Source organism: Thermobia domestica, chromosome 13 (genome assembly GCF_964235325.1).
Source record: "Thermobia domestica chromosome 13, izTheDome1.hap1.1, whole genome shotgun sequence".
NCBI lineage: Eukaryota > Metazoa > Arthropoda > Insecta > Zygentoma > Lepismatidae > Thermobia > Thermobia domestica.
The window spans coordinates 12626360-12645486 of NC_137466.1; the positions used below are offsets into that span (position 1 = coordinate 12626360).

The 19127-nt window shown below is 36.3% G+C and overlaps 1 protein-coding gene across 1 annotated transcript in view; it reads right to left on the bottom strand.

Annotated features, from left to right (window-relative positions):
- The window catches only part of LOC145669124 (pancreatic lipase-related protein 2-like), a 217691-nt gene that overhangs the window by 29686 nt on the left and 168878 nt on the right, over positions 1-19127 (bottom strand). The window contains exons 9-10 of the mRNA XM_081737470.1: positions 13392-13719; positions 2910-3027 (exon numbers count right to left, since the gene is read on the bottom strand). Of these exons, the coding sequence (XP_081593596.1) occupies positions 2910-3027; positions 13392-13719 (446 nt within the window). The remainder of the gene's footprint in view (positions 1-2909; positions 3028-13391; positions 13720-19127) is intronic.

A 19127-nucleotide genomic window follows, 5' to 3' on the forward strand; every position in this document is an offset into this window, starting at 1 on the left:
TAATAAAAATGACAAGTGAATGTTCAAAATGAAGTTAACATATTATTTGAAGTTTTACGTGCAAAGAGCTCCTGTAGTTGGTTAATGTGTGTGTGTTAATTAAGACGCGCACGCGATTATCGAAAGTAATGTTTTTACGAAGGGACGTGAATACACGGGGCACAATGGGGTGCATCGAATTAAGGCTGGCAGTACTTACAAACGCAAACTTCTTTGTTGTCGTCATTATGTACACATATACATGAATTATGTGACTTCAATTTGCACAGCATACATGCAATCCATCCCTAGTTGGATTTGGAATACCACCCAGTACAATAAAGGCGTGTACTTTCTTCTAATAAATAGCGCTCAATTTATTCTCTTTATTGCTCTGTGAGCTCTCCTCCATACCCAAGTGTGTGATCCATCCTCTTCGCCAGCTTCTCCTTGCCCTGCTGCTTCCTCTTCTTCCTTCTATCTTTTGTTTCCTCTTTCTTGACTCTTGTTTCTAATGTTGCTCTATACGTCGATGATGTGAATGTTGCTGTTTTTTTCTCGTCTTCTGGTCCGTGTCCAGCCACCAGTCTTAACTCTGGGTAAAGGTAAAATATCCTTCGAGGACATGTGTAAAAAGGTTGTCATATCTGGAATGTCTGTTCCTGTGGTTGATGTCGAATGTCCTCGAATGCATTCATCAAGGAATCTACTTCCTGAAAACCTAGTAACATCTGGGAGATGTGGTTCTGTGAATGACGTGAAGATCCTGGATTCGGTGCTGCATGGCGACAACTTCCTGGAACACTTTGTAGACATTTCTCATTGGTTTGTGTTTCTTCTGTTGGTTGTAATGTGATATTAGTAGCCCATTCCACCCCTACCCCGTTCCGCCCCGATACACATGTTGGTGCTTCATATAGTGTCAGCCGTAACTACGTGGGAATGTATCCATATTATAGTCACTAAAACTTACCACAACCATGATACTCTGAAACTATAATTAGGACTTCAGCATTCTGTTTATTCTTATTTGATATTACATGAGTTTTGTTTCCATTGATGTTGCAACAGGCGTCGAAAACAAGAGAGATAACTCTAAAACGATTCGTATGTACCACACGCCTTTTGCAATACTGACGCTGCTTGCTCAATGCATGGGTGGGGAGTCGACATTCAGTTTTCTGCTGCTTCTGCAAGGCTGCAGAACCATAGCTGGGAAATAGGAAGAGTACATTGTTCTGCCCCGCTTACCCGTTCTGCCCTGCTTTCCTCTAATCGAATTCAACGTAATTTGGTCCATGACAAACACTTTACCATTTTGTTTCGTAAAAGTCAGATCCAACGTTATTGTAATAGGGCGGTGCTTGAGCGATTAATCGTAGAAATTCGAACTCCAATGACTGATTTTTTCAAAGCCTTGTTTTATTACAACTGTAAACTCTTTAATTAGTAGAGAAGAGGGCGTGGATCATAGGTCAGAGTTGATGACGATGGGTTTTGTTGGTTTTGTGGGTCACAGTGGGTGAGAGTGGTTCAGGGTGGACGGTGGGTCGGAGTGGTTCATGTTGGATGGTGGGTCAGTTGGTCGTGGGTAAAGTTTTCATTGACCCACACATTCTCTGAACTACAGTGTTGAAAATTAATCAGTGAAATTGAATAGCAATTGATCAATCAGTTGAAAGTAATTGCTTTGGAAATCAATTCTAATTGAATTAATAGCCAATTAATTTCAATTGCAATTGAATACTGAATTCAATTTCAATTACTTTCCACTGCAATTAATTTCAATCGATTGATTAATTTCAATTGATTCTCATTTATTAATAGCCAACTGCAATTAACAATTAACCATTACTTATTTCAATTTTTAATTACAATTAACAATTAAATTTAGAGATTAATTGTTTATTGTTAATTCAATTGAAATTTGCCCAACAGTGTATGTGCTTAAGTTAACTTTTCGGTATTTTATTTACTTAGTTATAAGTCTCGTATACTTGTTGATCTTTGCCTAGGAGGTAGCAATTTCCGCCCTGATCCGCCGATCTTGGAATGCTGAAAGTTGTTCTCAATTCTTTACTTCGTGATAAACACAGATGAATGGTATGTCTTAACGTCATTTTACTTTTTCCGTAGTAATACGTGAAAGAATATAAATAAATAAAAAAACAAAAGCTAACATTGTAAAAATTTCAACCAATAATGACAACAGTAAACAAGTGTTACATTTTTTCACATTATGTTATGTGTGATATATTTCTTTATATAAACTGAAAGAACATTTGTTTGAAGTAGTAATGAAGGAATTTGATCAAACGACTTCAATACATGTTGTACTCATCTTAAAATAATAAGTTTCAAGATTTACTTTTCCGGGCGTCTACGTTTCCTTACTACGTGGGAATGTACAGCGTTTAAAATTGAACTAAATTAATTCAAAGCTGGATAAATTCATATAAATTCATATTCCCACGAGCAAACATGTTAACAGTAATCCGTTTTGCCCTTCATGATCCTGTAAATTAACAGTAGATGTTAAACTGGGCTTTCTCAACTTAGGGGTCGGGGCCCCTAAGGGAGTCAGGAGAGGAATTTATGAATATTGTCAACGGAGGTGAAAAAATAAACGTATGTTTTAAAGCAGAAAAATTAAAATGATTTTGAATTTCTGTTTGATAAGATTTATTTGTTTTCATACTTAAAGGTAGTGAAGTGCAGCTAATAACAGTAATTAAACAAAATATTAAATTGAAAAAAAAACTAGCAAAAATTAGAGAAATTACTGTAAATTCCTTATGCGGATTGCTGGCAGGACAGACTGATGAAAGGAGATTGTGACATAAAATAGGTTGGTAAATCTGATCTAAACTACTTAAATAAACAACAGAAATGAAAACAATAACAACACTTATTAGATTATAAATTCTTACGATTGTCCCAGATACAGAGCGCGATCTCCAGTCACATCAAAGTACAAAACGCCTTCAGCAGGAACGCCTGACGATAGATATGGTTCCAATTCGAAATGCAATGTGTAAGGGTAAGATCCTGTAATAAAAGTAAATTCTCACTTCAATATACATAAATGTATTACTTTTATGACTAGCATAGATTTGTGTTTGGTGGAGATATTTACCTCTTAAGCTCGAGAGGTTTTCAAAAAACCTGTACATCAACAAGCATTTGTGCATGCAATAGTAGAAAAAATACAGTATAACCTCGTTAACACGAACTCGCTTAAGCCGAACACTCGGTTAGGACGAACAAAATTTCGGTCCCGGCATCGCTGTGCGTTATCTTATAGGAAGTTTTATCGGTTAACACGAATTTCGGTTAGCACGAATTACGAACTAATTTTTAGTCCCTTGACTCAGTAAAAGTTTTCATTTAACACGAACACTTTCAATTTTTTTTGTTTATTTGTTTCTTTTTGGATTATTTTTCTTATTTCAGATTTCATTCCAGATCGTTTTTTGTCATACAGTATTTATACAGACGAAAATTGCCTTGTAAATAAGAGAAAAACCAGAAACAGGTATCTTTCCTCTCTTATGAGGTGTTGATTCTGTCCTCCGTCAAACGATGAACATGCAGGTGCTTGGCAGACGAGCTGCTGACGACAGCTCGAAACAAAACATATTCTTTCCCCTGTAACTCCAAACTGGTGACAGCAGTCATAAATACCTTTCCGTTACTAGCGGTACCCAACCTGCTAGCGAAGTTATCAATTTTATAACTTGACCTGGATTTTCTGCGAGGAAACTTTTTTTTTAAATCTTCGAAGATATAATAATAAACTTACTGTACTGTTTTCACTTTTCTCGATCTCGATCTTAACTCGAATTTGAGACCGAGTCGTGCTTTTCGAAATCGAGACGAGACCGAAACTGTCAGTCTCGTCTCGATACAATTCTGTGGATGGTATCAAGACGGAGAATAGTCTTGGTCTTGTCTCGAATTTGGAACCGAGAGGAGACCAAGACTACTCAGTCTCATCTCGATACTATCTCTAGTGTTTTCTATGACATACATAATAAACTGTAGTGGTATGTATAGTCTGTATACTGTAGTGCGTATGTATGGAGAAAATGTATTCGAATAATAAAATTTGCGTCCCCGGTTAACACGAATTTTTTTTAACACGAACTCCTGATTTTTCAGTCCCTTGGAATTCGTGTTAACGTGGGTTTACTGTATTTTAATCACACTACAGATGAACTACAGTATTTGTGTTAATAAGAAACAATTACAGGTATTAAATATATTTAGAATTTTATTACGCGTTTTAAAAAGAAAAGAAGTTACAAATAACCGTTGTTATTGTTGTAATTGACTATTAGTACTCAAATAACAAATGAATATATACAAAGAAATTAAGATTAACTGGAGACAGTGGCTTAACTACAATGAAGCGAATGGAGAAGTTGCTCCACGGCGCAAGAGCGAGAAAAAAGAATACGGAAAACCGTTCCTGATGCACAGAACGTTTTGTGAAGATATGTGTATTTGGACACATGGCAAAGTATCTTATTTGGAACAATGGGACATTTTATTTTAAAAGAACATTACAGTGAAAAGAATAACCATTCGTTTTAAGTTAAATCACCTTTCGACTTTTTTTTCTAAGTTCATTTGCCTTTGCTGTCTGTCATTTACTTCTACGTTTGTACTTTCTTAATTAATAAAATAACAGATTGCTTCCCCATCCGCATTCCTATCATCACCTTACCTTGGTTAATCTACGAGCACGCACTTTTTTTATCGAGACGCAAATCAGAGTGAATAACCGAGGATATGAAAGTATTGCAAAATGTATGTTACGACTATTACCAGTTAATTGGCAAAAAACGATACCGGAAGAGAATCGGTCTGAAACTTTTTAGATGGGGCGCAGGTCTGAAAATAAACTTGAGACATTTTTCGATATTGGGTTTGCTAACTAAAACTGTGGATAGCAGTTGCTTCATAATACGTATTTTTCTCCGCCCTTCTGAAGGTGGCATTGAAAAAATCCATGTTGTTCAACCGAGAGACTCCAGGATTATTATGAACTTGAAACGCACGCATTATCTGCAATGAGTTGAGAACGCACTCAGAATCTTCCTTTTGATAGAAATTTTCAAAATTTTTCCCACATGCTTTGAACAAGTACTTCATTAGGGAGTAATTCACTCCTCAGGGAGAGGCGCACGGGCATCGCGGCCCTTTTCTGGATCCCGTTAGGCGATACCGGACAATAGCGACAACTTACGAAAAAGATAAATACATATATGAAATGCGTGGGACAGGGGGTATGTGTAAATCGATGATCGATAGATCCAGAGCTCAGTAAAACTAGTTACGCCAGTGACTTGAGAATATAAATTAATAAAACTACATACGGGTGGAAAATGTAAAGTAATAATAATGCTAACATTTTTCTTAAACTACCAAATTTTACATTCTAGCTCATGGTAATGGAATTAGAATGGGAGTATTCCCTGGTTCACACGGACTGACCTACATTCTTTGAACATTCTTTAAGCATTCTGTTCGTCATAGAATGTTCAGAAAATGCTGATACTCAGCTGAAAGGAATATTGTATAGTTGTTCAGTTAGCATGGGCGATTGTCATCTTAAGGTAGTAGCGTACATAGGGCAGCAAATACTAAAGGGACGTAGAATGCCCTCTTTATCAAATTGACATGATAAATATTCAGATGGAAGTATGCATTACCTATATTCCAAAATTAATTAAAAACACTACTGCCATTCTAAACACATAACGTGCTGTACTTACATATAATGAAATCCAAATTTATAATCGAAAGTGGCATTTACCTATTCTTTTAATAAATAATTTTGAATAAGGTCAAATTTTAAAGATTGTAACTTTGTTCCTATTCATTCAAAAATGGTCCAATCATTCTCATAGTACTTAAGGTATTTTAGATGTGCATTTATCCATCTATACCACTTGCTTTATAACTATTGTACAGACCTACATTATGCAGATGTTGATGGCATCTTAACCTCCTTAGTATAAAACACCGTCCAGAATAAACAGCATTAAAACTATTCGTTTTAAATATATAACCTGAAGTAGTGATATTTGAAAAATGTAACTTTAATATAAGTTAGTAACACTGTTAAATTATTGGAATAGCATAGCCACAAACAGTAACCATCTGGCGACATTTAGGTAATTTCGTGTTGCGATACACACACCTCCCAGATGTATTTTATATGACCATAAACATGCATTAGTGAAACAACAGCTCTCTACGAGAACGTTAACCCGTGCCAACTTGACGACAAATCATGAAATGGCGTTTCCATATTATATCATTTAGAATTTCCAACCGTGATAACGGAGAAACTAAAAGAGACAGAGAAACAAAACTTTGCACGGAGCAACTAGAGAAAGGGCGACATCTGCTCTTGTGTTGACAAACACACCGGATGAATAGTGTTGCCAACCCAAGGGAAAGTTTTGTTTTGGTAAATAGAATGACCTAAATTTAACATCATCATTGGAAGCAGCGATGAAAATAAAGGCAAGAAAGATTGTAAAGGTAGATCAGTGTTGCAAACTTTTCGAGAAATAACGTGTAACATGTGTTGGCGCATACAGGGATTGAGGTACTAACGTTTTGTACACCTTCAATCAGATATTGATAAGAATTGCTTGCGTTGACTCGAAGTCTAGAAGAATACACTGAACAGTGTTGCCGCCAACAAAAGAGAAAAATGAGTTTTGAAGGGACACAATAACTCGGAAAATTTCACTAGTGCTCTATGCTTTAAAGCCTATAATGCAAAGCAGAAGAGCATCAGGAGTAGCCGTGGTTATGTGGGATTGATAACTCACGTACTGACATATATATTCGGTATCTTGTTAAAGCAGAGAACTAAGGTTTGTAAAAGATGGCAACGCTGCACAGCAGCGGCTTTTTTACTCTTGATTTTATCATGGTTATCAGCGTCCTCAAAATCCACGAGTACGTAAAGGAATGCAATTGAACTCTGTTTTTATATTTTAACCAGGTTATTGGGATTCCAACCCGCTGTGCAGCGTTGCCACCTTACACAAACCTTACTTGTCAGCTTTTACAAGATATCGTATATCTCAGTCAGTTATCGATCTCACATAACCACGATATATATATTCAGTGGCGTATTTGGGATTTTGTTTCGGGGAGGGTTACGAACAACAGGTGAATAGGAATTTATGTTTTCCATTTCGGTGCGGACAAATTTTAATGAAGTTTCGCATATAACAAATGTATTTCGGGGTGCTTGAGCCCGATAGCATATAACTGAAAGTTGGATCATCGATAATTGGTTCATCGCTGTGATGTTTCTAGCCTGCATAAAATGTAGTTAACTGGAAGATATATATATATATGTTTGACTTACTTTCGATTTTCAAATTTGGGCGACTTCGACAGATTAGATTTTATTTCGTTGTGATTATTAATACTGTGCATATCAAAAATAGTAAAATAGTATTTAATACATAGGGAAGACAATGTCTGAATCCTTTTTCGAGTGCAACATTGTTCGAAGTTACATACATAAACCATGAGACGCTCTAAGAATCTGAACACAATGGAAGCAGGTATAGAGGCCGTAAACGATGAAATCTCCTTGCCACTAAAGTGAGATTTTTTGAAGTACCTCGGAATACATTACGTGAGGGACTTTCCAAAATTAAATTGAATAAGCATTTACGTGGACACGTTGCATTTTCTGGAGAAAACCAGCATTCGTTAAGAGAAAGACGCGTATGGATTCAAATTTACACTTCGAGATTTCAGTCTTGTTACGTTTCAGTATCTGAAAAGTAAAACAAAAAGACTTAGCAAAGTAACGAAACTAGCAGGCTGAGATTGAGTCTACAATTCCATGAAACAATATTCAAATTTGATAATCAAGGAGGCATAGAATCTATTCTTTGCCAGGGGAAGAGGTTTGGGGAAAGAAGTTGTGGGTCAATTCTAATTTTAAGTTTTGTTCTACATGTGAAGAGATGTTTGGAAGAGTGAAACTTTGGAATAAACCTCAGCGGATTTTCAACTGCGATGAAATTGGTCTTCAAGTCACTTACAAATCAGGAAAAGGAATAACAGTGAAAGTGGAAAAGAATGCTTTTGTACAAGGAACACAGATAAAAAATAGACAGTTACCATTCTGGCTTGCTTAATTCCCTTCGGGCAATTAATTCCGTGATTTATTGTGATGAAGTGAAAGCGGATGAAAATAGAACTCTTGCAACTGACATGCCGTCAGGTTCGTCTGTTTCTTAACAGGTTGGCTGCAAAAGTGATTTGAGGGAACTCGTCCCACGAGGCCAATACAATTTCTGCTTACATTTGGGTCGAATTTGGATAGTTATATCACATTGTTGTCGCAATATTTTGTTTTTCCCGAAAATGTCGAAAATGTACCAATAGAAGCCTAGTACCATATGTGATGCTCATGTCTCCTGACACTAATTTTTGAAAATGACTATCATATATGATGCTCAAAAATCTTTTTGAGCATCATCTATGGTGCTCATGGTTCCACACAGAAAAAATATGAGCAGTATGCTAATGCCAGTCAACCTGTCAACCCGACTCTGATTACGTAGTATTAGACGCATTTGCTTCCTCCGTAAATCATTTTGCAAAACTTAAACGTCCAGAGGATGTTTTATTGCTTCTGCATGAACATGACCAATTGTGTCATTATCTTAACCTAAGATTTTAATGGTGGAATCCATCTCTTCTTCCTGCCACCATATTCCATGCATCGCTTTCACCACTAGATGTAGCTTCATTCAAACTATTGTAGCAGTATTATAATGCAATGTGACATTTATGGATGAAAGCATAATGAACGATGTCACTTACAAAGGTAACTTTAGGAAGTGGTTTCAAAGAAGCATAGGTAAGATCAGCGACTCCGCGAATCGCTCTAAATGGTTTTGAGGTCTGCGGTACTCTTCCGGTTGACCTAAACGAGATTGCTCCGTATTATTTACTCCCATCTTCACCATATTAAATTACATTTTTGAACAAAGCAGGCGAAGTTCATCCGAAGAGCAGCACACATTAAGACTCTAGAACCATTGGTGATTTCCACTTACAATACGCAGTAACTCGTGGTATGTCTTCTTGAGCTACTGTAGAATCTAAAAAGCGTCAAATATGAGGAAGAGAAGTAGTACTATTAAGAGGGAATTGTGACAAACAAATGATTGTTGAAAGAACGATTATAATCACTGAAAATATATTATAATAATGTAAAACAAATGGACAATAGTGCCAAGCTTTGAGTACCTACAACATTTATCGAATTTGTCATAGAAAAATATAGTAAAATATGAAACTTTAAAGGTTGTAAAACACAAAAGAATGTTCAGGTATGTGGAAAAATTTCGTACGCACAGTATAAAAATGAGAAAACTCATAAGCAAAATTATGGTGCTATCTGACGTGATCACTTTTGCGAGAGAAACGTTGCACAGATTGGGTGCAATGTATAATTTTGATTTAGTTGTTTCATTAGGGCTGTGTTCTTTATTCAGACCACTGTTTTATGTTTGAACATTGTAAAATCTGAGACAAACATGGGTAGAGTTTTTGTACTTTCCTACATATGAAGAGAACGCTAATATTTTAATGTTTCCCTATAAAGTGGATAACGTCACATTTAATATAAATTAACGAACATTTTTGTATGCTATGTGGAATTTTCATCTTCTCTCCACTACCCCGCATTAACCATTTTTTTTGTATAAAAAGTTCATGTTTCGTACATTTTATGTTACAACACTTTTTGTTGTTTCTCTCGTTTGTAATTCATTACAATTTTCATATATCTTTTAGTTATAAATAGCGGTATATTTTAACCCTAAACTTTCAGATTTCCGTATATCTATAAACTACATGAATAGTTCACGAACAGTAATATGTGTTGTGGAATTATTAATGACCTTCTCATAGCACGAAAGATGTACAAGTTTTATGTTGAAGTTGACCTAGTAACCTGTCTTCCCCACAGGGCTGAGAAAATCCGACTCTTCTCTATGGTTTGTTTTGATTGCGACTTCACAGCAACACGAATCTTTTATGTGACAATTGTGAATGACAAACATTTCATATAGTGCACATAATTGTATGCTATAATCGTTAGTTTAGTAATTTATTACTATATTTTTTGTAGTGCTATTGGCCTTAGAGTGTTGGTGTTGCCCCAATTAACACAATTTTAACGCCTATTCTGATGCTTGGGTTGGCAACGGTCAGACGGCGACAGTGCAGCTAGGATCTTTGTGGTGATGTATTAGGGCAAATATTGTACTACTTGACAAGCAATACAATGGCAATATGCAGTGAACTGAGCAGACTATTTTTGTATAAAACGGGAGATCTCTCTTATTTCCCAACAGGACAAATTAGTGGCGCTTGGTTATGTAAAGCGAGCGTGACCAAAGTACTAATGTATTGGGTATGTCGGGAGAGAAGGTGTCCAAGGTCATGACAGTCTATTAAATTCACACCAAAAGAACATCACCAAAGAGGAACAGTGGTCAGAAGAAAATCACAAGTGAAAGTTACCATAAAGAATTAAACTAAACTATAACTTACATTCGTCTTATAACTTTGGTGCAAATGATGGAGGAAGTTAAACAAAGCTTCCCACAGCTCATGTCGAAAATCACACTAAGATTCGAGTTATATATCATTGACATGAAGGGTCAGTTTGCAGGGAGAACCAGCTGATAATGGACCATATGTTTCAGGAGAACACCGATACTACCGCAAAGAAGCAATATGGATTCCTGATTAGTTGAAACGTTTGATATAGTCGTGTGAATCATCGTTCAATTTATTTTAAACTATGATCTTTATTTATGCGTGATGAACGGGCAAAGGAACGTATGATTGCAGCCTGTCGACCTATTTGCGAAACATGACAACGGATCCGTGATGTTGTGGGCTGCAATATTCTGGTATCCAATGAATCTTGAGCTGATGCTTGCGTGTCGCATCACTTCTGCCTGATTGTGTCGCATTTTATGGAACTATGTCCTCTTATGTTTCAGATGCTTTTTACACGAGAAATGACACCGTATTCAGAGGTGATAAAGCGTCCATTCACTTGCTGAAACCATGGCGATGTGATTTCAGCAACATTGGGAGTGGAGTTGATTACCTTGCTGGTCCACCTCAAACCTGGACCTAAACCTAGTCTCACGGAACTGAGTTATGTACACTGATCACGTATTATGAAAATCATACCTCCTGCCATTCAAGACCTGTACAACTTCATTCCTCTTTCCATCAGCATTGTCGTGATGGTGAAAAATTACTTCAAGTAATCTAATTAAGAGCATAAACATGAAAATTATGTCGGTTTCCTTGCTCTCCTGCTAATCATTTGGAAAATTGTGGTGGAAGAGGAAAGTACTTAACGAGTTATATGTCCCGAAAAAATTATAGTAAAATTATCACCTTAGTATCTTGAAACATAAAACTTGAAATTATTTATGAAATAAAGGAGCATTTCTAGTTATAGCGCATTCTACGCTTGATATAAGCTATCTAGATCTAGATGAATTACATTGTGCTATTTTGAATATGATGGTGAACTAGTAGCAGATTTCTGCGTTTCATTCCAAACATTACTCAGCATGATCAGCTAGAAGAGGCCGTGTTAACCATCAACAACACTAAATATTTGCTTATCAATAATCGTCATGGTAATCATTACAATATTTCTTCCAATATGACAGAAGCTTGCATAATATGATTACAGCAGAAAAGATGTAAATTCTGATAAGGAGTTCGTGGTGCCTTGCCTGTACACTCTTTAAATCTTGTGGAAAAGTCTGCTGGAGGAAGAAGTTTTCAAAGTGCTTAGATTTCTTTAATTTTACAGGAATTATATATATATTCATGAAGTATATATATATACATTTGCAACAACTGAAAGATTAGAAAGACTTAAATCAAACGAACCTGCAAATATTGCTCTAAAATGACTCTCGGAAACGAGACTATCAACGAGAGATGATGCTTGAAAGGTTTTGACTATGTCTTGCAAACCAATCTACAAACTTTGGCTTTCATTTGACAAACCTCTTGTGAACATAAATTGCTTTCATTGATCAAGACCATTGAAAGAATTGGAAAATTTGGAAACAGGGAATTGGCTATGTTTCGGTTTTCGATGCTGGAAATTTGGAATGCTGGATGTATCTTACTCACAAATTAAAAAAGAAATTACTTTTGAAAGTAAATAAAGAGAAGATGTCTTTCTCCGATGACAGCGAGGAAAACACGAGGAGGTATAAGAAGTTAAGAAACCTTGAAAAAGCAGTATTCCTTCGCACCATTGCAAAGCTGAGGACAAAAATTGATAGGGGTTGCTACTTTGAAACAATAATTTTCAAAACTTTTCTCTGTTTACAAGTATTTTTGAGTTACATACAGGTGCACTGAGTCAGTCAAAGATGCGGAATAACTTAGTATTATTACCCAGAGAACTTAGAAGAATTCCTTGTGGATGAGTCTTTCCATTTCTAAGCTCATCAGAAATCCGTGAATGTAAATCAGAATATTGAAATTACTCTGGCTACAGGAAAGAAGAAGAAATATGTCCAATAACAAAAGAAGGAAGCAAGCGAAAATAGTCCATGAACCATGCAAGATAAAGGGAACATCTCTTCGACTGCCAACATTAATGAAAGAAAAGGATTTTCAATCTATTTATCAAAAATGTTGGCACTGTTCTTGAGGTATTACTGATCACTGTTACTTCAAATGTGTCGGATTCTGTTTTAAAAAGAATAGAAAAGTATTCAAGACCCGCATTAACAGAAAACTATTTCAACAACTTAGTAATTTCGTATATTGAAGACGAAGTTACATCAAGTAATATAACAGTTTTGTTAGAAGATTTTCGAGAAACGATTCAAAATGTAAGTCTTAAGATGTGTTACTTAAACTTTAAGACCGAGGATTGAAATGTGATGTTTAGTATATAAATGTTAAGTATATTTGCAATTACGATCTTGTTCGTTTCGTAAATGTAACATTTTTCCCTTTCCTAAGTCACACTAAGGACCAATCAATCACAACCTTTGATTTTATATAATAATAATAAGTGCTACTGTAAATTAATTGATTAAGCTTAAAGTTTATCTGACTAAGAATAAAGCACTTACTACTTCTTTATCAGGGGCGTTAAATATGTGCTATGCCAATGTGCTCAAATTACATAAAACCCCCGTATATATAACGAACAAAGACTTTAAATTTAGACTATGCCAGTGGATAAATGTCAAATGATTTTATCTTCTAAAATGTGAAAAGCAAACCATATTGCCTCTTAAAGTATGAACTACTTGATAAACACAATTTGGTGTTGATTTTCTTACCATGGCTACCGCCGTTTCCGGCATCTGAAGTCTCTGTAGTAGGATTCTGATTACCATTATTATTATTATTTCCATCCCCGTTTCCATAATCATTACCATTATTGTTTCCGTTGTCGTTACCATTCGCATAATCGGCGTTGTCACCATCGTGATGATGATTTCTATTTTGCCAGTCTTTACTATCTTGCGAACCTTTATCACAGAATGGAGTGGACGCTCCCGTCATCAAATAGAATGTTTGATTTGTGTAGGCGTTATGTGGATACTCTGGGGCTGGATCGCCCATTGGCGCACACTGTGTATCATCATAGCAACCTACGCATATTCCCTACAATAGAAAATTCATTAAAATACAACTCTCTTTTATAGATATACATACATACATACATACACACACACACACACACACACACATACACACGTATATATATACTTTAACTTCCAATAGTAATACTTACCGAAAAAGCAAACTATTTCCGTTTCCTGAAGCAATCACAGTAAATAATAATTACGGACACTTTATTTATCTACACAACGATCATTTGAAACTAAAGCATGGGAAAACATTAATAGGCGAAAACCAACATAATGTAACAGAACACAAACACGTTTTTACGTAGCAATATCCATAACTTAATTTTGCACGATGGCGATTGACAAATTCTTTTAGAAGTTCAGATATCCATCTATCTTTTGATTGAGTCACTTCAGTTCAGTGTGATCTTTCGTTTAATGCAAGTCTGTGTACTCGGAAATTCAATGTGGTAGGTAGAAAGCTTAGGGTTTCTTTGGCTTCCATCCTCTTCAATAACAATCTCACAAGTGTCTACTATTTAAAAGAAAATCGAAAGTTGACAGAAATTATTATATTCTATACCATCAAGTACTGTCGTATCATGTTTATACCAACAGATACTAAAATTGATGCTATTATTGGAAATATATAAAGTTAAACTGGATTTTGATAGGGATAGTTATAATTGGGCTTATAAACTATAACCCTTACTCTTAAATCTCGATTTCGTTAAACAGCCTATATTGCTTAATCAGACCATTTTTACAACGTAACTTTCCAATATGTGATATATTGATAATTATACTCGTATCTTTTATATTAGGAAGTCACTTATGTACAAAATTTCTGATGTGGCTGAGCGAGTAAAGTTCCACAGAAGAATAGTTTATTGCTTTATTATTTCACACTTTTATTTCAGCTAAGATCAGCTACTCGAGTGGAATAAATATACAAAACTAAGGTAATGAGATCTAATATTACTAGATATGAGAGCCAAAACTGCTTCATGAAGAGGGCCACTTGAAACTCAAAATTTTGTCTGCTGTCGTTCAACTTGTTCTTGATTAGAGTCCATATAACCTCAGTGCTCGAAAAAACGCTAAACTTCAATCAATCGACAAATTACTTGGGAAACAAATGTTGAACTCTGGTTATTGGCACTTTTGTGAATATGTATAGTATCAAAATTACTGGAAGTCGTTACTTAGATTAGTGCTTACCTAATGCATATCTGTGTTGACAACGATAAGGCGAAGCTCACGGGACGGATTGCTGGTAGTGACTTAGGGCAAAGTTCCTACTACATGCAAAACGCTAGCACGCTGGAGTACAATGAAAAAAAGTGATAATGTACAATTGGTGACTTGTAATTTCTTAAGAGATTAAATAGCAGGTTCTCGGTTATTTAATATAAGCATGACGAAAGTTAAAAGTTGGGTTCGTTTCGCGAGGTTGATTGTACAAAATGATGACCATCTATTAAAATTGTACCAAAACTACATACGTAAAGAGGAACGGTGCTCAGAATTAAACTTCCAGTGACAGGTTCCATCGAATATTAAAGTGAATTGTCACTCAGAACCACAGCATGATTAAAATGCAAGGGAAGTAAGAACTAAAACCCTCTCGACGATCACAGTTCTCTGTGGCTTACATGGATGGAAAAACAGGTACGGATTACACAAGCGAAAGTAGTGATAACGGGTCATAAAACTTTTAAGACGCCAATGGTACCAGAAAAATACAACACGGACCTTTTGAAACATGTGATGTGGACGCACGAGTCATTGTTTAATTTCTTTCAAATCATGTGTTGCATTTTTGTCGGGTGCACGCCCATAAAAGTGTATGATCTGCAGTATATATTCAGAACTGTGAAACATGACTGCAATTTTATCGGGCCCATATCCTGGTTTTCACTGCTCGTTTTCTGTTAGTTACTAGGCGCATTACTATTGACGATTATACAGAAATTTATGTAATTACATGTGTCCTATACTCCAGATGTTTCCAAGCAATGACATATATTTCTAGTGGTGAGCGGAAAAGTCTTGGTCTTGCAGTTTTTGCAAGACTCTTGCAAAAACTGCAAGACCAAGACCAAGACCAAGACCAAGACCAAGACCAAGACCAAGACCAAGACCAAGACCAAGACCAAGACCAAGACCAAGACCAAGACCAAGGGGTGCAAGACCAAGACCAAGGCCAAGAGTCTTGCACAAGTACCAGGTCAGTGGTAGAGCGTTCACCTTTGGTGCTGGGGTCCCTGATTCGATCCCAGCTTGCACCATGTGACCTTCATTGGTGGATAGAGACCGTGTCGATAGGTTTTCTCGGGGTTTTCCCGTTTCCTCCTACTTTCTTCATTCCACCATTTCATTCATTTCACATCACCAAAATCTCTCTTACACGTGTTAACCTCGATGCATAACGTGGCACGTTAAACTAGATATTACATCATTTCAAAACATATTAGTGGTGTTCTTTTTCTAAAACTGAAGAGAAATGTACTATTGAACATCGGTAATTCTGTACACCATAGGTGTTGACTACATGGGTATGGCCTTGGCTCCAATGATCAAGCACCCGTTAGAAATTTTTAATATGTGCTCAAAAAATTAATATTAAAAAACATTTTCATGACATAAACTTGTGTATATGACCGCAAGTTTGATTTCACGGGCGAGTGCTTATACGTTGTATAATTGTTTTATAAGTACTTATAAAACAATTATAATAAGCACTAATAATATAAGTGCTTATACGTGTACTATCATCATTCCTACACGAAGGTAAACTATTTCATTTAGAAACATACATTGTATTTCCGTTACTATTGGCGCATTATAGAATTTATCCAGAGTATAATTTACGTATGAAAAGAATAAAATTTCTTAAAAGCAAAACTTGCAAGACTCTTGCAGCAAGACCAAGATCAAGACCATGACTGGGTGTGCAAGACCAACAGCATGACCAAGACCAAATTTTCCAGTGCAAGACCAAGGCCAAGACTAGATATGCAAGACCAAGACCAACCGGGTCTTGGTCTTGGTCTTGCATTTGTACATCACTATATATTTCAGACAATAATCCACACGCTCACACAGCTAAAGGTGTCGTATCGTGGTTACAAGAATATAGTGATAGAATCTTTCACCTGTCCAATATTTGAACATGAACCTGATTGAACATCGGTCGTTTGTTTTGAATAAACGATCTGATGAAGACATCCGCCTTCTTTTCATCTCATGAGACTACGTTATGCACTGTAGGTGGACTAATATTGTGAAGATATGTGTATTTGGACATATGGAAAAGTTTCTTATTTTGAACAATGGGACATTTTATTTTAAAAGAACATTTCAGTCAAAAGCATCATCATTCGTTTCAAATTAAATCACCTATCGACTTGTTTTTCTAAGTTCATTTGCCTTTGCTGTCTGCCATTCATTTCTTACGTTGTAAATTTTTCAATTAATAAAATAACAGATTGCTTCCCCGTCCGCATTCCTATCATCACTTTACCTTGGTTAATCTACGAGCATGCACTTTTTTCATCGAGACACAAATCAAAGTGAATAACCGAGGATATGAACCCGGAAGGAACGCCAGACAAAAGGGATTGAGAGACTATTGGAAGGGACAGTCGACATGGAGCGAGAGACGAGTTAGAATGTAGACCGCTAGCTTCATTTGAAATTTACGATTAATAGCCTTGCTCTGTCTTAGAGAGTACCTTTGATTCAACGACGATGTATTGCTTTTTAAGGAGAAGTTTTAAGTTTATCTAAAGTTGCGGACTTCGTGAAGTTGGTTACTCAGTCCGGGTTTCGCCGACTCTTAACCTTGGTTACTTGAACGACCAGCCAGCCAAACAGAGGGATGGACGGATGTCGGCCCGTTGGAGGAATCGTCGAGAGGACAACGATCAGATCAGCAAGTAAGTGCGAGTAGATTAACCTATCCCGAAAGTTACTCCCTTCTTGCCCCTTTTCACCCCCTTTAACATCACAATCTGTTTCTTTTATACTTGTCACATTTTATTTAAATGCAACCCAGGTTGGATCCCGTACCTCACATTTTGTTAAGTTCTATATTTACAAAATCCTGGGCGCAACTTGTCGGATCTGACATCCCCAAACACGTCAATTATTAAATCATCATCTGAGCTCTCACACCGACAAGGGGCAACTGCACATGGCGGAGATGTGGTTTTAACTTGTGTGAATGCACACATGTCTGCGACCCTCGATTCACTTTGCATTAATTTGTTTGCCGCCCACCGTTAGAATTTGATGAAATTCTATTTGGTTTACCACCCTCCCTCCACCCTCTCAATTTGTTGTGTTATTTTGTTTTATGGGCTTTTTAGTTACATTATTTAGATATATTTAGAGAAAATGGTGAATACTAGCATTATGGCACAAGCTCGACTTACGTCTCTAGATTCTATTGTGCGCCCCACATTTTTTCACGGCAAGTATGGGGAAGACGTCATTCGTTTTTTTGAGTATTTCGAATCTTACTCCGTCATTTATGAGTTCAATGCAGTAAAGAAGCGTCATTTGCTTCCATACCTATTAAGGGACGGAGCCTTAGCGTGGTTTCTAGCTTTAACTAGGACAGACGAATTTGTGAACTTGTCGTATGTAGACATAAAGAGACGAATGATCACATTATTTGGTGGTTTTGTGGTTAAGAAGGTGACGGAACACACCATTCGTTCTAGAGATCAAAAAGAAGGGGAACCTATTATGACATATATTTATGAGAAGCTAGATCTCATACTTAGTTTTGATAAAGCCATGCCTATTCTACAACAAATTAATTTCCTTATTGAAGGGTTATTGCCTCAGTATTTTAAGCTTACATGCAACAAATCGTTTCCATCTGTTGATGCGTTATGTGAGTTTTTATTACAAGAACAGTCAGCTGAGTTAATAGTAAATTACAAGACGCTCATTAAATCTAATTCGAAAGAACAAATCTTGCAGTATAGTACACCGGAATTTATCGCTAAGATAGCTGATGTTTCATTGCGCGATATATCTCATGTTTCATTTCCTCTCGAAGAACAACGGGAAAAAAAAGAAATGCTTGCACGTTTGCATTATGATATCTTATCCGCTGAGAAAGAATGCGGTGATCAACAGTCTGTAGATTCTATTCCGCCTCATCAACAGAAATGTAACTCTTTTTTTTTTCTTTTTGTTCCTCTGAATGTAAAAGTGCCGAGAATAATAATAATATGCATGATAGAATGGGCTCTGTGACGAATACTTCTGTTATTGCTAAGAACGAACAGAACAAGCGCAAACAGAATCATAGTACGTCTCACGTGAATAACAAAATACACTGTCCGGCCAAAGCATTAGAGTGCAACATGGCGCAAGTCAGGAGAAGTAATAATTGTAATGTTTTACATAGCGGAAATAGTTCAG